Source organism: Primulina eburnea, chromosome 15, assembly GCF_022965805.1.
Source record: "Primulina eburnea isolate SZY01 chromosome 15, ASM2296580v1, whole genome shotgun sequence".
Taxonomy (NCBI): domain Eukaryota; kingdom Viridiplantae; phylum Streptophyta; class Magnoliopsida; order Lamiales; family Gesneriaceae; genus Primulina; species Primulina eburnea.
The window spans coordinates 35,181,717-35,199,134 of NC_133115.1; the positions used below are offsets into that span (position 1 = coordinate 35,181,717).

At 35.6% G+C, this 17,418-nt stretch overlaps 4 protein-coding genes across 4 annotated transcripts; 2 read left to right on the forward strand and 2 right to left on the reverse strand.

Moving 5' to 3' along the window:
• Positions 1 to 2,067: 2,067 nt before the first annotated feature.
• On the forward strand, positions 2,068 to 3,328 carry LOC140815683 (uncharacterized). Its single transcript, XM_073174752.1, has 3 exons — positions 2,068 to 2,644; positions 2,770 to 2,901; positions 3,032 to 3,328. The coding sequence occupies exons 1-3, from the start codon at positions 2,102 to 2,104 to the stop codon at positions 3,326 to 3,328; spliced, it is 972 nt and encodes a 323-aa protein (XP_073030853.1). The 5' UTR covers positions 2,068 to 2,101.
• A 1,716-nt stretch (positions 3,329 to 5,044) lies between these two features.
• On the forward strand, positions 5,045 to 5,967 carry LOC140813978 (universal stress protein PHOS32-like). The gene has a single exon (XM_073172816.1). It carries the CDS (start codon positions 5,202 to 5,204, stop codon positions 5,850 to 5,852), a length of 651 nt encoding a protein of 216 aa, XP_073028917.1. The 5' UTR covers positions 5,045 to 5,201; the 3' UTR covers positions 5,853 to 5,967.
• A 1,959-nt stretch (positions 5,968 to 7,926) lies between these two features.
• LOC140814043 (G-type lectin S-receptor-like serine/threonine-protein kinase At4g27290) lies at positions 7,927 to 11,369 on the reverse strand. The gene is made up of 6 exons (XM_073172898.1): positions 9,812 to 11,369; positions 9,377 to 9,654; positions 9,089 to 9,299; positions 8,762 to 8,999; positions 8,523 to 8,673; positions 7,927 to 8,341 (listed from the first exon to the last, which is right to left on the reverse strand). The coding sequence occupies exons 1-6, from the start codon at positions 11,100 to 11,102 to the stop codon at positions 8,036 to 8,038; spliced, it is 2,475 nt and encodes an 824-aa protein (XP_073028999.1). The 5' UTR covers positions 11,103 to 11,369; the 3' UTR covers positions 7,927 to 8,035.
• A 1,698-nt stretch (positions 11,370 to 13,067) lies between these two features.
• Positions 13,068 to 16,728, reverse strand: LOC140813444 (G-type lectin S-receptor-like serine/threonine-protein kinase At4g27290). The gene is made up of 7 exons (XM_073171909.1): positions 15,412 to 16,728; positions 15,173 to 15,316; positions 14,922 to 15,052; positions 14,318 to 14,528; positions 13,734 to 13,971; positions 13,503 to 13,653; positions 13,068 to 13,430 (listed from the first exon to the last, which is right to left on the reverse strand). Exons 1-7 carry the CDS (start codon positions 16,673 to 16,675, stop codon positions 13,125 to 13,127), a joined length of 2,445 nt encoding a protein of 814 aa, XP_073028010.1. The 5' UTR covers positions 16,676 to 16,728; the 3' UTR covers positions 13,068 to 13,124.
• Between the last annotated feature and the right edge of the window lie 690 nt (positions 16,729 to 17,418).

The following is a 17,418-nucleotide window of genomic DNA, read 5'->3' on the forward strand; positions in this document are numbered from 1 at the left end:
CAATAAATAATGATGATACCCCGAGAGGTTCGGGTTGTGGGTTCTGAATGATCTCGAGTGATCAGGTTATGAAAAGCTTTAGGTCGATCCGATGCCAGTCTGGCTGTCTGAGACATCATCTCTTTAGGCTACCCAGAAGCCCGGGATTTTCGACGAGTTCTCGGGTAATGGCTTTTTACTCGGGTTATCTCGATAATAACACCACGCTTGAGTGCTCATGTATGTGATACCTTATCTTGATAATCATTACTGTCAAAATCATATGGATTTGACAAAGCAAGAGGGACATTTTGACGTGTCAGAGAAGTTGGTGTCGGACAACAGGGTATGAGCAATCATTATGCCATAATTAGTAAGTTGTCACTGAAAACAAGGTCATCATTGACTTTCTTCCTATAAATAACATGTTTGTTTAGCATTTATGCGCGCACGCACGCACACACACACACACATACATATATATATATATATATATATATATATTGTCCACATCATTTACTCTCTAGATTTGGATAGATTATTGGCATATTATTTTCTTGCTACATTGGTTCTCTACGTTGACCTGCTGACTTTAGCATCAAAGTATTAACGTCGGACACCTCTCCACCACCCATTCATGTGATTATCTTCGTGTTAGCAGGTTAAACCCAGCATTTCTGGGGAGAAAGACATTTGGTTTGGATACTTCTCGTTGTGCTCCCATTCTCCATTAATTTTAGAGCCGATCTAGTAAATCGTCCAACCTAGCTCACTTGATTTACTCGGATCACATCAAAATTTTTTTATTAAATATTAAAATTATTTTGTGATATATATCCATAATCTACACACACAAAATTATGTATGGATCGATAACCGAAACCAATGTCAGTGTTTTTTACGTGTTGCTTTAAATGTACACATATCCAATGACAAAACTCGAAACACAAAACCTTCTAAACTGGTAACAATAAGTTGGATCTTGCAAACCCAGTCCTATTCTAAAGGGCTCATGCCTTTTGCTGTCCTAAGAACGTCATGATTCTACACCCAAGAAGAAAATAACTACTACTATAAATTCAGAAGGCATCATCGATCGTTCTTATACCAAAAAAAGAAAAATAAATAATTTAATGATCCAATCCATATCTCCTCAAGCTTTCTAGGGTCAAGACTCAAAACTATTACGTGCATGTATGTGTTCACTGTTGATTGTATCCGGATATTAAAAGTGTTGTTTTCTGAAAAAAAACACTTAGTTTTCGGACTAATAGTTTGCATAATCAAACTGTACATATCACATACGGTATGTTTATACAATCATGTATGGGTGTATATATACGTTAAAGACATGGAATGAATCATTGATCAACGTGCATGTACCGTCATGTAAACACAATGAATCATGCTATGTCCTTAATCTCATGTTTTTATATATGGTGAAGATGATATTTTTCTTAATTATTCCCAATAATTCTTGTTTCAGTTTGACCAAATCATGTTAATTTTTTTGGCAAAAACTTGTGTGAGACGGTCTCACGGGTCGTATTTTGTGAGAGAGATATCTTATTTGGGTCATCTATGAAAAAATATTATTTTTATGCTAAGAGTATTACTTTTTATCGTGAATATCGATAGGGTTAACCCGTCTCACAGATAAAGATACGTGAGACCGTCTCACAAGAGACCTACTCAATTTATTTTCTACTGGCTAGCTACGAGGACACCTAATAATTATTCAAACATGATGCTACTTGAATATCTGAATTATATATAAAAAAGACAAAAATTTAAACAATAACACGATTAATAATTATGTAGAATAAATTCCCAACAAAATTAAGTTTAAAAAATCTCAGATCAACAAATAAAGACTGCAAAAGCTTTAACTAACTAAAGAAAAATGCCAATAAGCTCTGACAAGATTAAAAAGGACATGCGACTATCAAACTTTCTGTATATATTCACATATTTGGACACACACTCCAAATACTTCATGAAACCACCACCCACATTTTGCATTTCTCAGCTGTACCTCTGCTTCTGGTTGGTTGTCTTTCCCTTTCTTTCTTCTCTTTCTGATCTGTATAAACACCACATATACACAATACTTGATAAAACGATGGCTGCTAATTCTGTTACGAAGGTCTCTGATCCAAACACGGACATCTGTATGGCCATGCCGGAAGATCGTGAACACCGGCAAATACAGCGGTCTCGCCGGACAAAGGTAAAGGGGGGAGAGTCTTGCAATAGGCAAAGGAAAAAGCAGCGGCAGAGAGGGATGGGGGTGGCTCAACTTGAGCGGCTCAGGATGCAAGATTTGAAGAAAATGACTGAGATAAACACAACTAATCAGGCACTTCACTTTCCCGTAGTCTCTTCTTTTTTTTATCCTACTCCTGTTAATGTTTCGGGCACTGTTCAGTTTCCGAAGCTGGGTGGTTCTAGGGCTCCCGATATCGCTGTGGGAAAAATGGGCTTCAATAATCCAAATGAAATATTGGGGTTTAATGGTCAGGTGGGGTTTGGAGGTTTTGTGTCTGATCATCATTTTCAAGCAGATTCGTTTGAAGTAATTAAGGGATCAAATAACTTGGGCGCTCTTTCTTCAAACCCAAATGTTGGGAAGAGTTGCACTCAGCTCTGCCTTGCTTGTCAAGAGGTATATGCATCTTTAACAATTCAAATATTTCAGCATTAAGAAGCCACACACACATGTGTACATATATTTATCCATTAAAATCATTAGTACTTGACTTGTTCCATTAATATTTTTTGATCTTGCAGAAAAATAAAATCAGTGGTCAAAATTTGGGCTGCTGTGGAATGAATTCTGACTTTAGTGGGTGTGGATTCTTGGGGTTAGATGTTGGACAAACTACCTACATCAAGCGAGAGAATCAAGGTCTTTCAACAATAGTACGGCCGGAACCTATTATTTAATTGAATTGCATATACAATAACTCTAGATTATATATATTAATTTGATCATCTGCGGCATTAGTTTGCATGCTTAATTTGGAAGAATTAATATAATAATCACCTTTAGGGTGTCGAGATTGTGGCAGTTCACAAGAAAGGAGAATCATCATCAACAACATCAAATTCAGAAGCTGGCAATACATTGGTTATGGAGTATGAATTTTTTCCATCTGGTGAAGGTATGAAAAGCAATATTAACTCAAACAACAATGAGTATGTGATGATGAAGCTAATGGCCGGGTGGGGATCAGAATCTGTGAATATTGGAGATCAATCTTGTTGTGGAGCCAGCAGCACTGCAGCACTGACTGGTTTGGATGGCTCCACCGGTTCTATTGATCTGTCTCTCAAGCTTTCTTATTAGCATGCAGGAATTTAATCAAAGATGCTATCTGCTCTTTGGTTTTTGTCTTTTCACGTTTTTGTGAAATACCAGTTATCAAGGACCAAAATATAGCTTTATGCTTACCCTTTTGGCTGCTAAACTTTTTTCAACTCCAGATTGGGGCAATACATTTTCTGAGTTTTCTAGGATCCACCATGTCTCGTTCTCTACATTTTCGGTTTCTTGATCTGATGTCTCCCGGTGTTGGGATTTTTACATGGGTTTTCATGCTAAACTAGCAATGGTAATTATTCTACGAACGTACGTCTTGAAATTTTAAATCACAATAAATCTTACAAGATTTTATACACACACACACACAAACAGTATCTATATTTCGCTGTTCCCCTGAAAATCACGGGCCCGCACCAGTCCAGTCCCTGTTTATAATTCTTTTTAAAAAAATATTAATTAATCAGTGTGTTAATTTTCTGTAGCGTTTCTTGAAAAACCTAGAACTTGTAATCTACGAAACAGGTAGCTAATTAAGGAGAAGGCATCACTGCTTGCCTCCCCAGTGTTCGTTTCTGCCATGTAAGTGCTGAAACACAAGAATCGCCGCTGACCCCTTTCTTAAATTAAGGAGGATCGGAGTACACAACAGATAAACCATGCACTTTTTAATAATATTTTTTGAAATGGGATTCTGAAAAAGGCCGGAAAAGAAAATAATGAATGGTAATTGGTACTGCATGCATGTTAGTGGGAGAGTTAACTTATATCACCAGCAAGCGGCACAGCTTCTGCCAAAGACTCGCAGTAAAACCATTAAAGCTGATCGAAGCCTTTTCTAGCTAGTACGTTATTTTATTTATTTAATTAAAAAGGATTTATTAATATGATAAAGTTTGTGATTGAATATTTACCCAAATAATGAAATTATCATTAGTGTAGATCGAAATCCTTGAATAAAGATAATCATTTTTAAATATAAAAGGATGTGAAAATATATTTCTTTTAAAATTTTGGATAGAACACAATAATCAGATAAGATAATATAGTTAGGTACCTAATTAAATTCCAATAATTTATTTCATGTTTCAACTATAAACAATAGCTTTTTAAATTTCTAAATGATATAAATTTGAGTAAATCATGTTAAGAAAGAAAAGTGACTTATATTACCTATATTATCGCTATTATTGTTGAAAGAAAAGAAAAATCAATTTTTTTTTTTGTTTTTCAATAAAAAGTGATAATTCTATGTACGTTTTCTATACTATAAATATATATTTGCTTTTATGTACTATTGTCATTAATAAAATTGATGTTATATTAATCAATTATCAATAAATTTATAATAAAAATAAGTATATATATAATTTAAGGAATTGATATTTCTATTTCATTTTGTGTTATCTATACTTCACTTCATGAGTAAAATATTTGTCAAATTTATTTATAAATAATGTACAAATAAGGTTTTGTTTGTCCTATCCATATATGTGCTTTTCTTTATTCACTCATGATATGATATGTGTGCTCAGTGGATAAATCATTATCATTAATTCAATTATAATATATAAATAAACGATCATGATTTATTATTGAACACATGTGTAATGATGTACTGAGCGGATGATAACGCTTCTCACGTTATAGCATCTATCAAAGCTAAAATATAATTTAATATAAACAAATATATATATATGAGAATAAAATTTAATATATATTGGTTATGCTTGATCCGTTGATAGAGAGAGCGTGGGAGGCAAGCAGACGGAGGTGAGCGCCTTGCAAAATCGAAGCATATTCGCAAAATTATTTCCCACTCCTTCGAACTAGCTAAAACCTTCTACGAGACACGGACACGGGTCAACCAACCAAGCGACGCCGGCACATCACCGCCGAAATGCAGCAACCGTCGCCGGATTCTGAATTGCCACCTCCCGCCTCCATTAAGATTCGCTCCTCTCCCCCTCGTTTCCGTCCCCCGGCCGTCCCCATATCCACCGACACTCCCACAGCCAACGCCCAACGCAAGATCGGCATCGCCGTTGATCTTAGCGACGAGTCTGCCTTTTCCGTTGAGTGGTCCGTCCGCCATTACCTCCGCCCCGGGGATGCTATCATTTTGATCCACGTTCGCCCTACCTCAGTCCTATACGGCGCCGATTGGGGCTCCGTTGACGTCTCCATCATTGAAGCAGAGAACGGGCGATCACAGCAGAAGCTTGAAGAAGATTTCGACGCCTTCACAACTACCAAGGCATCCGTTCTGGCTCAACCCCTTGTGGGGGCGCGAATTCCGTTCAAAATTCACATTGTGAAGGATCATGACATGAAGGAGAGGTTGTGTTTGGAGGTTGAAAGACTGAGACTGAGTGCTTTGATTATGGGGAGCATGGGTTTCGGTGCCATAAAGAGAGGGGACAATGGAAGGCTTGGGAGCGTGAGTGATTACTGCGTGAGGCATTGTATTTGTCCTGTCATTGTCGTTAGACATCCGGATGAGAAGGATGGCGATCATCCGGTTATGGAAATGGCTTCTTCAGCTGAGTAGGATAGGATGAAGAGGAGCCAGCGTCTCATGATGCCTCGAAAGATGAAAAAAAAGACAATGATGATGTATCTTTTTTTTAATCTATTTTATACTGAATATGAATCAGAGTTGGATACGCAAATTGCTACAAATATAATTCAAATAATAAGTAAGAGGTGTAAAAGACTATTCTTTATCTTGATCTGCACTGCTACAAGTTGATGCTAATATTTGCCCTTTATCGTGTTAATGTTTAGCTGCGTGAACTCCAGGTTACTTTCTACTTGCTCAAGTATCGTGTTCGTAGTTTTAAACAGGGGAAACTCTAAGCTTTAGGAAAAAATAAAGTTTGACATGTTTAATAGTATGGCATTGGACTGGAAACTTAAAATCATTCCATTGGAATTCAAATTTTATTTTTTTTGTCTGTAATCTGTAGCTCTTGATGTCAAATATAACGAATCAATACTCGGGACAAAGCCGCCGATGTGTTTGTTCAACATCATATAAATTTAGCTTCCAGTTTTCTTTCTACCTTCCATTTTCATAGGGTTAGACCTCTGCTTTAATTCAAATGTGTTGTATGTTGGCACAAGATATATGGTATTTCCTTAGTGTCAATTTTTGGTGTAAAAGTATATTACACGACATTTTCTGTGCGACGTGCAGAAGACGAGATGGTCTGATTCACAAACAGTTGTGTTAACTATGAAAATCGTCAGATTTGCTCGAGATGTGGGAGTAATCCCAATCAACTTTTTGTCAGAAAAATCTTTTCAAAATTGGGGCGGAAAGAGGGAAAAAAAATAAAACAATAATAATAATAATAATAATAATAATAAGGAAGAAACACTTCAGTAGTGGGAAATATCTGGCGAAGAATGAAAACTGCAAAAAGAGAATTTTTTTAAAAAAGGAAAGGAAAGTATGAATGTGATAAATCTTTTTCTTGCTTGGCTGATGTGGGGGATGCATATGCGTGTTATCAATCGTTCCGGGTTCCTCATTATACATATCGTGCCATGTGTTTGTGTGTTTTTTTTACTCACGAAATATAAATTGTTTTAATTTATTTTATATATATCTATATTATCTATATTATTAAATGTAAGACTTTAGAGTAATTATACACCAAAATATTTAATTCCATTTATTTTTTTTACTATAATAAAAACTTTATTAACTCCCTCTATATCTTAGATAGAAAAAAAATTTAAATAAAACTTCTATATATTATCTATATTATATTATTATTAAATGTAAGACTTTAGAGTAATTACACACCAAAATATTTAATTCCATAATTATTTTTTTTACTATACTAAAAACTTTATTAACTCCCTCTATATCTTACATAGAAAAAAATTTAAATAAAACTTCTCTTTTAAATTGAACAACTATTTTAAATCAAAAAAATTTTGTTTTAATTGTTTAGTATTATTTGATCAAATAAAAAATAATAATAACACATTCAACACGTATATATTTTTATTGATATATGTAGAGAGAGGAAATCAGAATAAAGATATAAAAGATGCATCAAAACACAATATCTCGAACCCAGAGGTGAGGGCCGAGGGGACTGAAGTTGATTTAGAATAAAAGAAAGAATAGTTGTGGCTAGTTAGGACTTAGGACTCTGAAGCATACGTAACAAGTTTGGGGTTAAAATTTTCCAAAGAATGTTCGATTCGCAGAATGTGGGCATAGTTTTGATCGAGTCGCGGACTAAAATATTATTTTTAACCGATTCAAAATTTGTGACTCGAGTGTTCTTTTCAACCACACGTAAGATATGCCATCACTTGCCATAATTATAATTATCAAAACACGAATATTTATTGTAGACTTGTTTGGTCAAATAAAGCAAGCTACCTGCGCCTGCGGTCCATACAAGGTGTTGAGTGTTGACCCATGTGACTTGAGTAACATCGTTCGCCGAATGATACCATTGTTACGTTTAACAACTGCAAATGATGCATATATTGGAAATCATTCTTGTCAAATGAGGCCCACGTGTTTCAAAAATCAGGCAATCGGTGACTCCGAGTTCCGTTTTATGAACATGGTCTAGGTTGAATTTGTATGACTGGAGTATCTAAACAAGTTTCATTTTAATACATGCCTAATGGAAGCATTCGCATTACATTGTATCCCTTCACAGTGATAATAATAAAATTGAAAATATACCACAATCAGTTCGATCATCGAGGCCCTAGTAATGTAATGCTCACTTCATTTGTTGAACTTGCTACATTTGAGCTAACTGAAGTCTCTGGCTTTAACACATCTCTCTCCGTGAAAAAACCAGGCTGCTTTGCTTCGGGCAAAACCCCTTCATTTCCCAGCATCAGAACAACCGATGACATGCTAGGCCGGTCTTCTGGGTATTGTTGAACACATAAAAGACCGATTTGGATCGATCTCAATATTTTTGACAGGCACAACGAGATTCCCGGATAAGAGCCCATCAGTTCCAATGACCTCCCTTCTTTGTAAAGCATCCAGGCCTGTTAGAATCATTAAACTCATTTTCTCAGGGCATTATGGACAACATTCTTAATCTATCATCTATTATTTTTTATGTGGATTGCACCGAGGAAGGGGAGTCCTCCAAAACGATTTTTTTTTCCCTGTAAAATTTTGAAGGGGAACGCAATCCACCTATGTCATTTGATATCCAACGCTTACATGTCCAAGAAGGTTTAGTTGATGATCTATGTGCACAAATCCTCTGTTTTTCTTGCCACTGATAATTTCAAGCACTAGAACACCAAAGCTAAAGACGTCTGATTTCACAGAGAATATCCCTTCTATCGTGTATTCTGGGGACATATAGCCACTGCGCCACATTAACCAGAAAATTAAATCCCAGGAAAAGGAATTGCATGCATGAAAAATGTAATATCAAATGGTATTCATAATCTTACTATGTTCCTACGACGCGGTTCGTGTTGGCCCCAGTCTCATTCCCTCCAAAAATTCTAGCCAGCCCAAAGTCCGATATTTTCGGGTTCATATCAGAATCCAATAATATATTGCTAGCTTTTAGGTCTCTGTGGATAATTCGAAGATAAGAATCTTGATGAAGATACATAAGCCCCCGAGCGATTCCATTTATGATGTGGAAGCGTTTTGGCCAATCAAGTAAACTGCTTTTCAATGGATCTGTCTCATAAATGATACGGCATTTAATTTCAGTTTAGATTTTTCATAATGAAGATGTTGAAAATGTTACGAAAAGGAGTAATTGTTACCAAATAGAATCAGGTCCAGGCTTCTGTTGGTCATGTACTCATAAACCAACATGTTCTCTTCCCCCTGAGTGCAGCATCCTAGAAGCCTGACTAGATTACGATGCTGGAGTTTCGCTATACAGCTTACTTCATTTTTGAACTCGTCTACTCCTTGAAGTGATGTCTGAGACAGACATTTGACAGCAATTTCTTTTCCACCTTCCAACAGGCCCTGGAATCAGAATTTTCTGGAGTAAATATCATTTGATTTTGCAAGGTATCACTTGGTAAATATATAGATATATTTACCTTGTAAACAGGTCCAAATCCACCCTCTCCAATCTTGTTTCTCAATGAAAAATTATCAGTGGCTTCAGTTAATGAGTTCAGATCAAACATTGGTAGTTCTAGTTCTCTGTCATGGCATTCATCTTTTTTATTTGTCAAAGAGACAGATCTAGCCCGCCCTGCAAGCTGATTAGTCTTCTTTCTTTTTTTGAAATATAGCATCAGGCTAAGGCCTAGCAGAATCATTCCCCCTACCAGGGCCAAAATCACCATAAGTTTGTGTTTCATTCCTTTTGAATCTGTAGCAGAAAAAACAACCCCAGATTAGCAGATGAAAGGCTCAGAAATCGATAAAAATGACCTTAAAGAAACTAGTCCAATTTTCCACTTTTCACTTAGACTTCCATTAATGAACAAAAGATAGCTTCACATAGAATAAACTTAACACACTCTTACTTATCTCAGAAGAAGCCATCCTAATGTAAATATCTTCTCCTTGAGATACAACTCTGATATCTACAAGCTCGCCAAACCAAAGTAGACATCCACTGCCCCCATTTCTTATATCGAGACTGGCATATGCCGTACATGAGCAATTCTTTAAACAAAACGCACCACATTCTTCAAGATTCATGGTCACGTTAAACCGAGAACCTCGCGTATCCGGTAACTTAAGACCCGAATACTTCAAAAACACGTCTCCCTTTGAACAATTCAAAGGCGTCCTACGGACACATCCTTTAGACCAATCTGTCCTCTGCCACCCGATCGGATCTTTCGGCACGAATCTATCCAAACATCCACAGAGAGGAGAATTCACAATGTCACAACTACCGTGCACACCACAAAAACCATATGTATCACAACTATCTATTGGTGACGTAAGGTAAATGACCCAACCTTGAGTATCATCGACCCAAGTCCATCTTTGTCCAACACCACTCTCATTCAAAGTATATCTTGAAATAACCGAGTGGTTCAAAAGCTCATAATGATAGTAAGTCTCATTCTCGTTCATGACTACCTCGAAGGAGTAGATAGTATTTTTTCGCCCATTTGGTACTCCGCTAAAGCCAACACCATTCCAAGGCCCAGTTCTCAACTGCAAAGCATCTCCCTTCTTTATTGTAAGCTGCGGATAACCAGATGGATCGCAATGAATTGTATAATCTCCTGTACTCGGATCATCATAGCTTTTCCAGGACGATAGGTAGACCTCTCGACGAGTAATAAAGTTCCAACCAAGTTTTATCCCAGCTAAGAAATGATCGGTGGGATGCTCAAAACTCTGCCAAAGGAAATTCTCCGGGTTGGGATTATTTGCATCTTTAATCACAAGGTTCCCCGTGTCGAGCAACTGCGCTACTGGATTCTGAACGGTTTCCGACGAGTTTGTAGACCAAACTACACGGTTCGACCCATCAATAACGGCCAGAAATCCTCTCTCGATGAGTTTAAACATGCCTGATGTATTCGTGAGGGGAGTTTCCCTGTTGGCGACCCATATCACTGTTTGTACTTCGATTTTGTTGTACCATATGCCCACATATCGATTATTGGATTTTCCAGGAGAGAAAAATCCCAGTGCGACGTCTCCACCAGATGAAATAATTGTATCACCATCTCTCAGAACCTGAGAAGGTGTCAAAATGTCCGTTGCCTGGAGCAGTCTCGCCACGGAAAGTAAGGAGATTGTTATTGCAATAAAATGAAAGGACATGTAGCATTTGCTCCATCTGGTATTCATGGTTCTTTGTGTCTAAACACCGTCTCGCCAAATTCCGAGTATCTTCTTTAGAAAAACCCAAGATAGATATTTCTCAACGTTGTCTTCTTCACACGTCGTTACGCTTTCATACTCATTAATTATTCACTGTCGCCGAGTATCTGCCGGGAAAAATGGAACAAGGATCCTTCGTTTAAAGCGGATTCACCGTGACAAGTCCGGCAGTAGACATGTAAAATCAACTGTTATTATAACTTTAGTGGTTGTAGAAATTGTCCTTAATAAACCATCGTTAATATATTATTGTAGAAAATTCAAAGCAAGACATGTAGTGGGAACTGATGAACCTTTCGTCCACCGAATTTGGCTATTGACCTGGACTCAGCAGGAATTACAATTTATTTCGATGCTTGATTTCTAACATCACTGCGTAAAGACACAGATACGTGCACATATTTAATATTAGTTATCCTGTACACGTGATGTATGTGTACAATCTTTTTTATCATTGTTGATGGACTAAAGTGAAATTTGACAAATTATATAAAGACTAAATTGATATTTGAATGATTTAAATAAAAAAAATAAAAATAAAAATATGTGTTGAAATTTAAAAACAAAATACAAAAAACAAAAATGTAATATTAGTATCATATAATGGTAAAATTGAAAAAAAAAAGTTGGTGTCCTAGTTATTATCATGTCCTCACACTTAATAATATAATAATATAGATATTATAAAAGTTTTAAATTTTGGATTTAAAAATACACTTTCAAATTATATTGGCTTGTTTTTATTTCTTTTTGTTATATAAGTAGAATGAATAATTGTTTCTTTCGTGAGTTTGATTTTTTATATGGAAAATTATATCTTTCAGTGTGAATCGAAGAAAATGATTTAGACAAGATTACATTCTACCTCCATTTTTCATTCGTCCTTGCAATGTGTATTTATGATATGGAATGTGAATTTTTACGTTATTTTGTTATGGTTTCCCCCTTTTTTGAGGATTTGTGAATCTTATTATTTGATTTATCATGTTTTGCTATTTTAACACACAGACAAATACTGATGAGAAAAATACAAATGACTTATCACTAGAGTGCATAATATACCATTAATATGATTTTGAATTGATACATTTGATTTTGAATGGGATTTGATGGATAAATTTTAAATAACTCTCATCTTGAGTGTATTTTGAAATTCTGATGCAATAACTTGTAAATTGTGTTAGTAATGTAAACCACAATAGATAAGTCTTATGTGACAAACTCGTCCGAGAAGGTGTTTGTAAAAGGAATCAAACTCCTAACATTGATCAAACGCTCTCTCTTAGGAGTTTAAATTATTTAACCAAACAATTAAGATATTTAAAATCAGTAGATTTAAAATACATCATCCAAAATTCATTCATCCAACATTACGATAGTATTTTCATTTAATTTCCCCAAGTAATCCTTCCATATTTATACTTTTTTGATATTCTATCTATATGATTTTGGAAGTAAATTTGAAGTGTCACCTCTAAGTAAATGATACTTGTTATCTCTGATATAGTAATTGTTTAAAATTTAAATCTCATATACGGAGCAGGATGAGCAATAACAGATTACCGAAACTTCGTGTTTTTTCCTTACATTTTCAAGCGATAAAGTGGATTTCTTTACATTATTGTCAAAAGTTAAGCTGTCATTTTCTCCTCATTGTTGACAAAGTTCAGCTGTCATTTTCTCCTCGTACGTACTTTGAATTTTCTATAGATGTCCTTTCGCACGTTACATATGCTAAAATGATAATTTTATTGCCTATCTTGCATGCACTTCATTTTTTCTTCTAATTTCCATTTCACGATTCAAAAACTTTGTTGCTCTATTCACATTTTTATAATAAAAAATAGATTACTTGTTTTGGAGGGTGACTAGAAATCTACAACAATGCCACAAAAGTACTCTGGAATCCTCAAGTAGATATGGTTTGAAGACTAGTTGGAAAATTCTCTATAATTATCCAATTATAATTCATGTTATACAAATTGTCTCCTATCTTGCTTCCAGCAATGTAATGGTGACTTCATTTGGAGAAATCACTGCATTTGTTCTAGTTGAACTCTTACGTGCAAGAACTTCTCTTTCAGTGAAGAAACCAGGCTGCTTGGGTGAAGGAAATAAGCTTTCATTGTTCAACATCGTAACCACAGTAGACATGCTTGGCCTATCTTTTGGATTTTGTTGAACACATAACAGGCTAACATGGATCGTTCTTAGCATTTCGTAAATGTTAGATGTTTCAGCTAGGCAAGGATCAACAAGTTCCAATGACCTCCCTTCTTTATAAAGTGTCCATGCCTGTAAACTTTAGTGTATGAGAATTAATTTACTTATATTTTTCATAATAATAGCTCCGAGAAACAACAGTACATGTCCAAGAAGATTGAGGTTGTGATCATCGTGTGTAAATCCTCTGTTACTCATCCCCGTCACGATTTCAAGAGCTAGAACACCAAAGCTGAATACATCTGATTTTACAGAGAACATACCATCTATTGCATATTCTGGGGACATGTAGCCACTGTAATAGAGTATTAGCCAGAAAACAATGTCACAAGCAATGAAAGGTCATTAGTAACTTGGGGATTTTTAGATACTTACTATGTTCCAACAACTCGACGTGTCTTAGCTGCAGTCTCATTCCCTCCAAAACTTCTAGCTATACCAAAGTCTGATATCTTCGGGTTCATGTCAGAATCTAGTAATATATTGCTAGCTTTGAGGTCTCGATGGATAATTGTCAACCTGGAATCTCGATGCAAATACAGTAGTCCCCTAGCGATTCCATTTATAATATTGAAGCGCCTTTCCCAATCAAGTAGCAATTTTTTCCTTTGGTCTGTCCAAACAAAATATTCACTTAGTTAGTGGTCTCCTGTTGAATGCTGGAACATCAATACTAGATTTCACTTTCTACAGTCTACCGGTAATGTAGCATAAAACTGGAACATGCTCGCTAATATAAAACTCCAGATCATGTGCTCGTGAAATGGATCATTGCTCTAGTTGTGTAATATTTTGTATTCCTCTACACTCGCAATAGAATTATCTGATTTCCAAAAGAACAGGCACACTATATGAAGAAACTGTCCCAACAAGTTAATTAATTGCTTAAGCCTATGGTTATATCTATAATTCTAATCAAATATGATTCTCAATCTGCTGAATATAGTTGGAATACCTACCAAATAAAATCATGTCCAGGCTTTTGTGGGGCATATATTCATAGATCAGCACTCTTTCCTCTCCTTGGACGCAGCCTCCTATAAGCCTGATGAGATTTCGATGTTGAAGTTTGGCTATAAAGATGATTTCATTCTTGAATTCATCAAGTCCTTGCATGGATTCCTTGGACAACCGTTTGACAGCAATTTCTTGTCCGTCTTCCAGCATGCCCTAAGCTCATTATATATTCATGTGAAAGGCCTTTACTGAAAATGAAGCAATTGCGTGCCTTTCCATTCTTCAAACCTTTTCAATTTTTGTTCTACTATTATTACTTTTGTGCAGGCTTTTCCATATCCAGGAAGTTTATTTACCCAAAGATGAATAAAAATTATCATATTTCATAGAAGGTTGGTTATTCACACAAAACAAAGTATTGTTTTGCTCTGTTACGCATCTCTCGTTGCACACAGTTTGCATAATGAAAGCCTCATTCTGCAAATTATTTTAATCTGAGTCTTATGTTGTCTACTGATATTTTATTTAATCCAAAGCTTCTTTTTTTTTAAAAAATGTGTGATTATTTTGTGTTTACGTAAGTGTAAAGAGATGAATAAATTTTACCTTATAAACTGGCCCAAAGCCACCTTCCCCAAGTTTGTTTTCAGTTGCAAATTTACCAGTAGCTTTCAAAATAATAGATATATCGAACAACGGTATCTCCGAGTTTTTCTCTTGAATTGCATGATATTTTCCTGCAAATTGCAATAGAAAGAAAGTGGAAAATCATTCTTCATATCCCCTGATTATTAAACTCGCTTTAGTTTTCTTTGTGACAACTTTTTTCTTAAGCGTAAAGCTCCACAGTATCTTACCTTGGGTACTGATCGTTGGATCAATGGTCCTCTTCCGAATATAAAGAGAGAGGCCCAATCCTATAAGAACTATTCCCAGTGATGATGCAACACTTGCGATGAGTGCTGTTTTTCTCTTCTTTCTTTCAGGATCAGCAACAGTTTCTATACAATTTAAAGTATAATATCGCTACAGGTATCAAAGATTGCAGAATAATCAGCTAAATATTGAACAATATGATGATGCCATGAATCGTTACCTGCTTCAGTTGAAGCCATCCTGACATAAATATCTTGTCCATCTGAAACCGTTCTTTTGATATCTATCAATTCTTCATACCAAATCAGACACCCATTACCTTTGTGTATATCCAACTGCGTGTAGGCCATACAAGAGCAATCCTTTAAGCATTCTGCTCGGCATTCTTCTAATGTCATGTTTGCATTGTTCCAAGTATACCTTGCATCTGGAAGCTTGATTCCTGAATACTTCAGAAATACGTCTCCCCGGCAACTCAAATTTGTAATTCGAACACATCCATTATTCCAATCAGCTTTAGCCCAACCTTCTGGATCTTTAGGTACAAACCTATCCATACAGGAACATAATGGAGAATTTGCGATACTGCAACTACCATATGCACCACATAACCCATAAGTGTCACAATTATCAGCCGGGAAACTTATGTACATCATCCATCTTTGAGTACTATTAACCCATGCCCAACGTTCTGCAACACCACCTGGGTTGACCACGATTATAGTAACAAATGATTTGTCAACGGTTTCCTGGAGATAGCGAACCTCCTTCTGATTCATCACAAGCCTAAACATGTACATAGGAATATGAAAATCATTTGGTCCCCCGCTAAAAGTAACTCCATTCCAAGGTCCCATTCTAGACCGTATTTTTGAACCTTCTTTCAGGATAATTTGTGGATATCCTGTTGGATCCAAGTGGAAGCTTAACGCTCCAGGAGAAGGGTCATCATCGCTTTTCCATGTTGGGAAGTAAATCTCTGTCCCGGTTTCTAAGTTCCACCCAAACTTCATACCAGGAAGAGCCACATTAGAGGGACAATCAAAAGCCTGCCAAAGAAAATTCTCCTGCCTATCATCGTTGGCATCTCTTACGACTAGATTTCCAGAGTCTAGCAACTGTGCAATTGGGTTTTGCACGGGCCTCGACTTATTTGATGACCAGACGGTGTCATTGTTGTTATTGAGCAGCACCAACAGTCCTGGTTGAACAACCTTCAACAGACCTCCTGCACTTTTCAACGGAGCGGCGTTGTTGGCAACCCAAACAATTTTCCGATCTGGAATATTTTTGTACCACATGCCCACGTATCGATTCATCGAATTCCCTGGTTTGAAAAATCCCAGTTCAAAAACTCCATCCGAAGACACCAAGGTCTCACCGTCTCTAACAACCTGATCAGTTGCTAGTGTGTCAGTTGCACCGAAAGTTGTCTGAAAAATGAATAGGAGTATCAAAGGTAGGCTCATCCGTAAAGTTTTCATCGCTGCTAGTTTTACACGGAGGGGTGTTCAGATTATATGTTCGCCTGGCCAGCCATTTTAGCTTTTCGCAATTTATTCATAATTTATATTCAATATCATTATTTTTAAATAAAAAGCATAATAAATTAGAGCTTTAAATATTAAAAAAATACTCTCATTCATTATATCTCATTTAAAAATATATAAAAACTATATTTTAAATAAAAATTCAATTTACGTCACATTGTGCAAATATTTACTAGTAATTATTATCTTCTACATAAATATATTTGTATTTTTTGTGTTGAAACGTATTAGTAACGCAATGGTTGTAGCCAGTCCGCGGCATTGACCTGGAGAACATTTTGTTTACTTCTATTTTTTCGGTTGGTGGGGGGTTATTGTCTCAATGACTCGAGGAAATTAATAATTTATTATATATAATAAACTATTTTTGTATTATTGATATAATATTAAATCATAATTTTCCAATTCAATATAAATATATTAGTATTTTTGTATCATTATTAAATATCTTTGTAGTTATTTGTATTTATAATTTTTTAAAAAAAGACCACCTATTATTTATAATTTTAAAAAAAAGAGCACCTATTGAAGATAAAATACAAGTCAATACATTTTTTTCCGTAATTTCAATAAACAAAAGTATATTTATCCATTCAACAAAAAACTACACACGTTTTTCTTTTTAAAAAAACACGATTTATCCTCGTAAAAAAAATTCTTATATATGAAGCATGCAC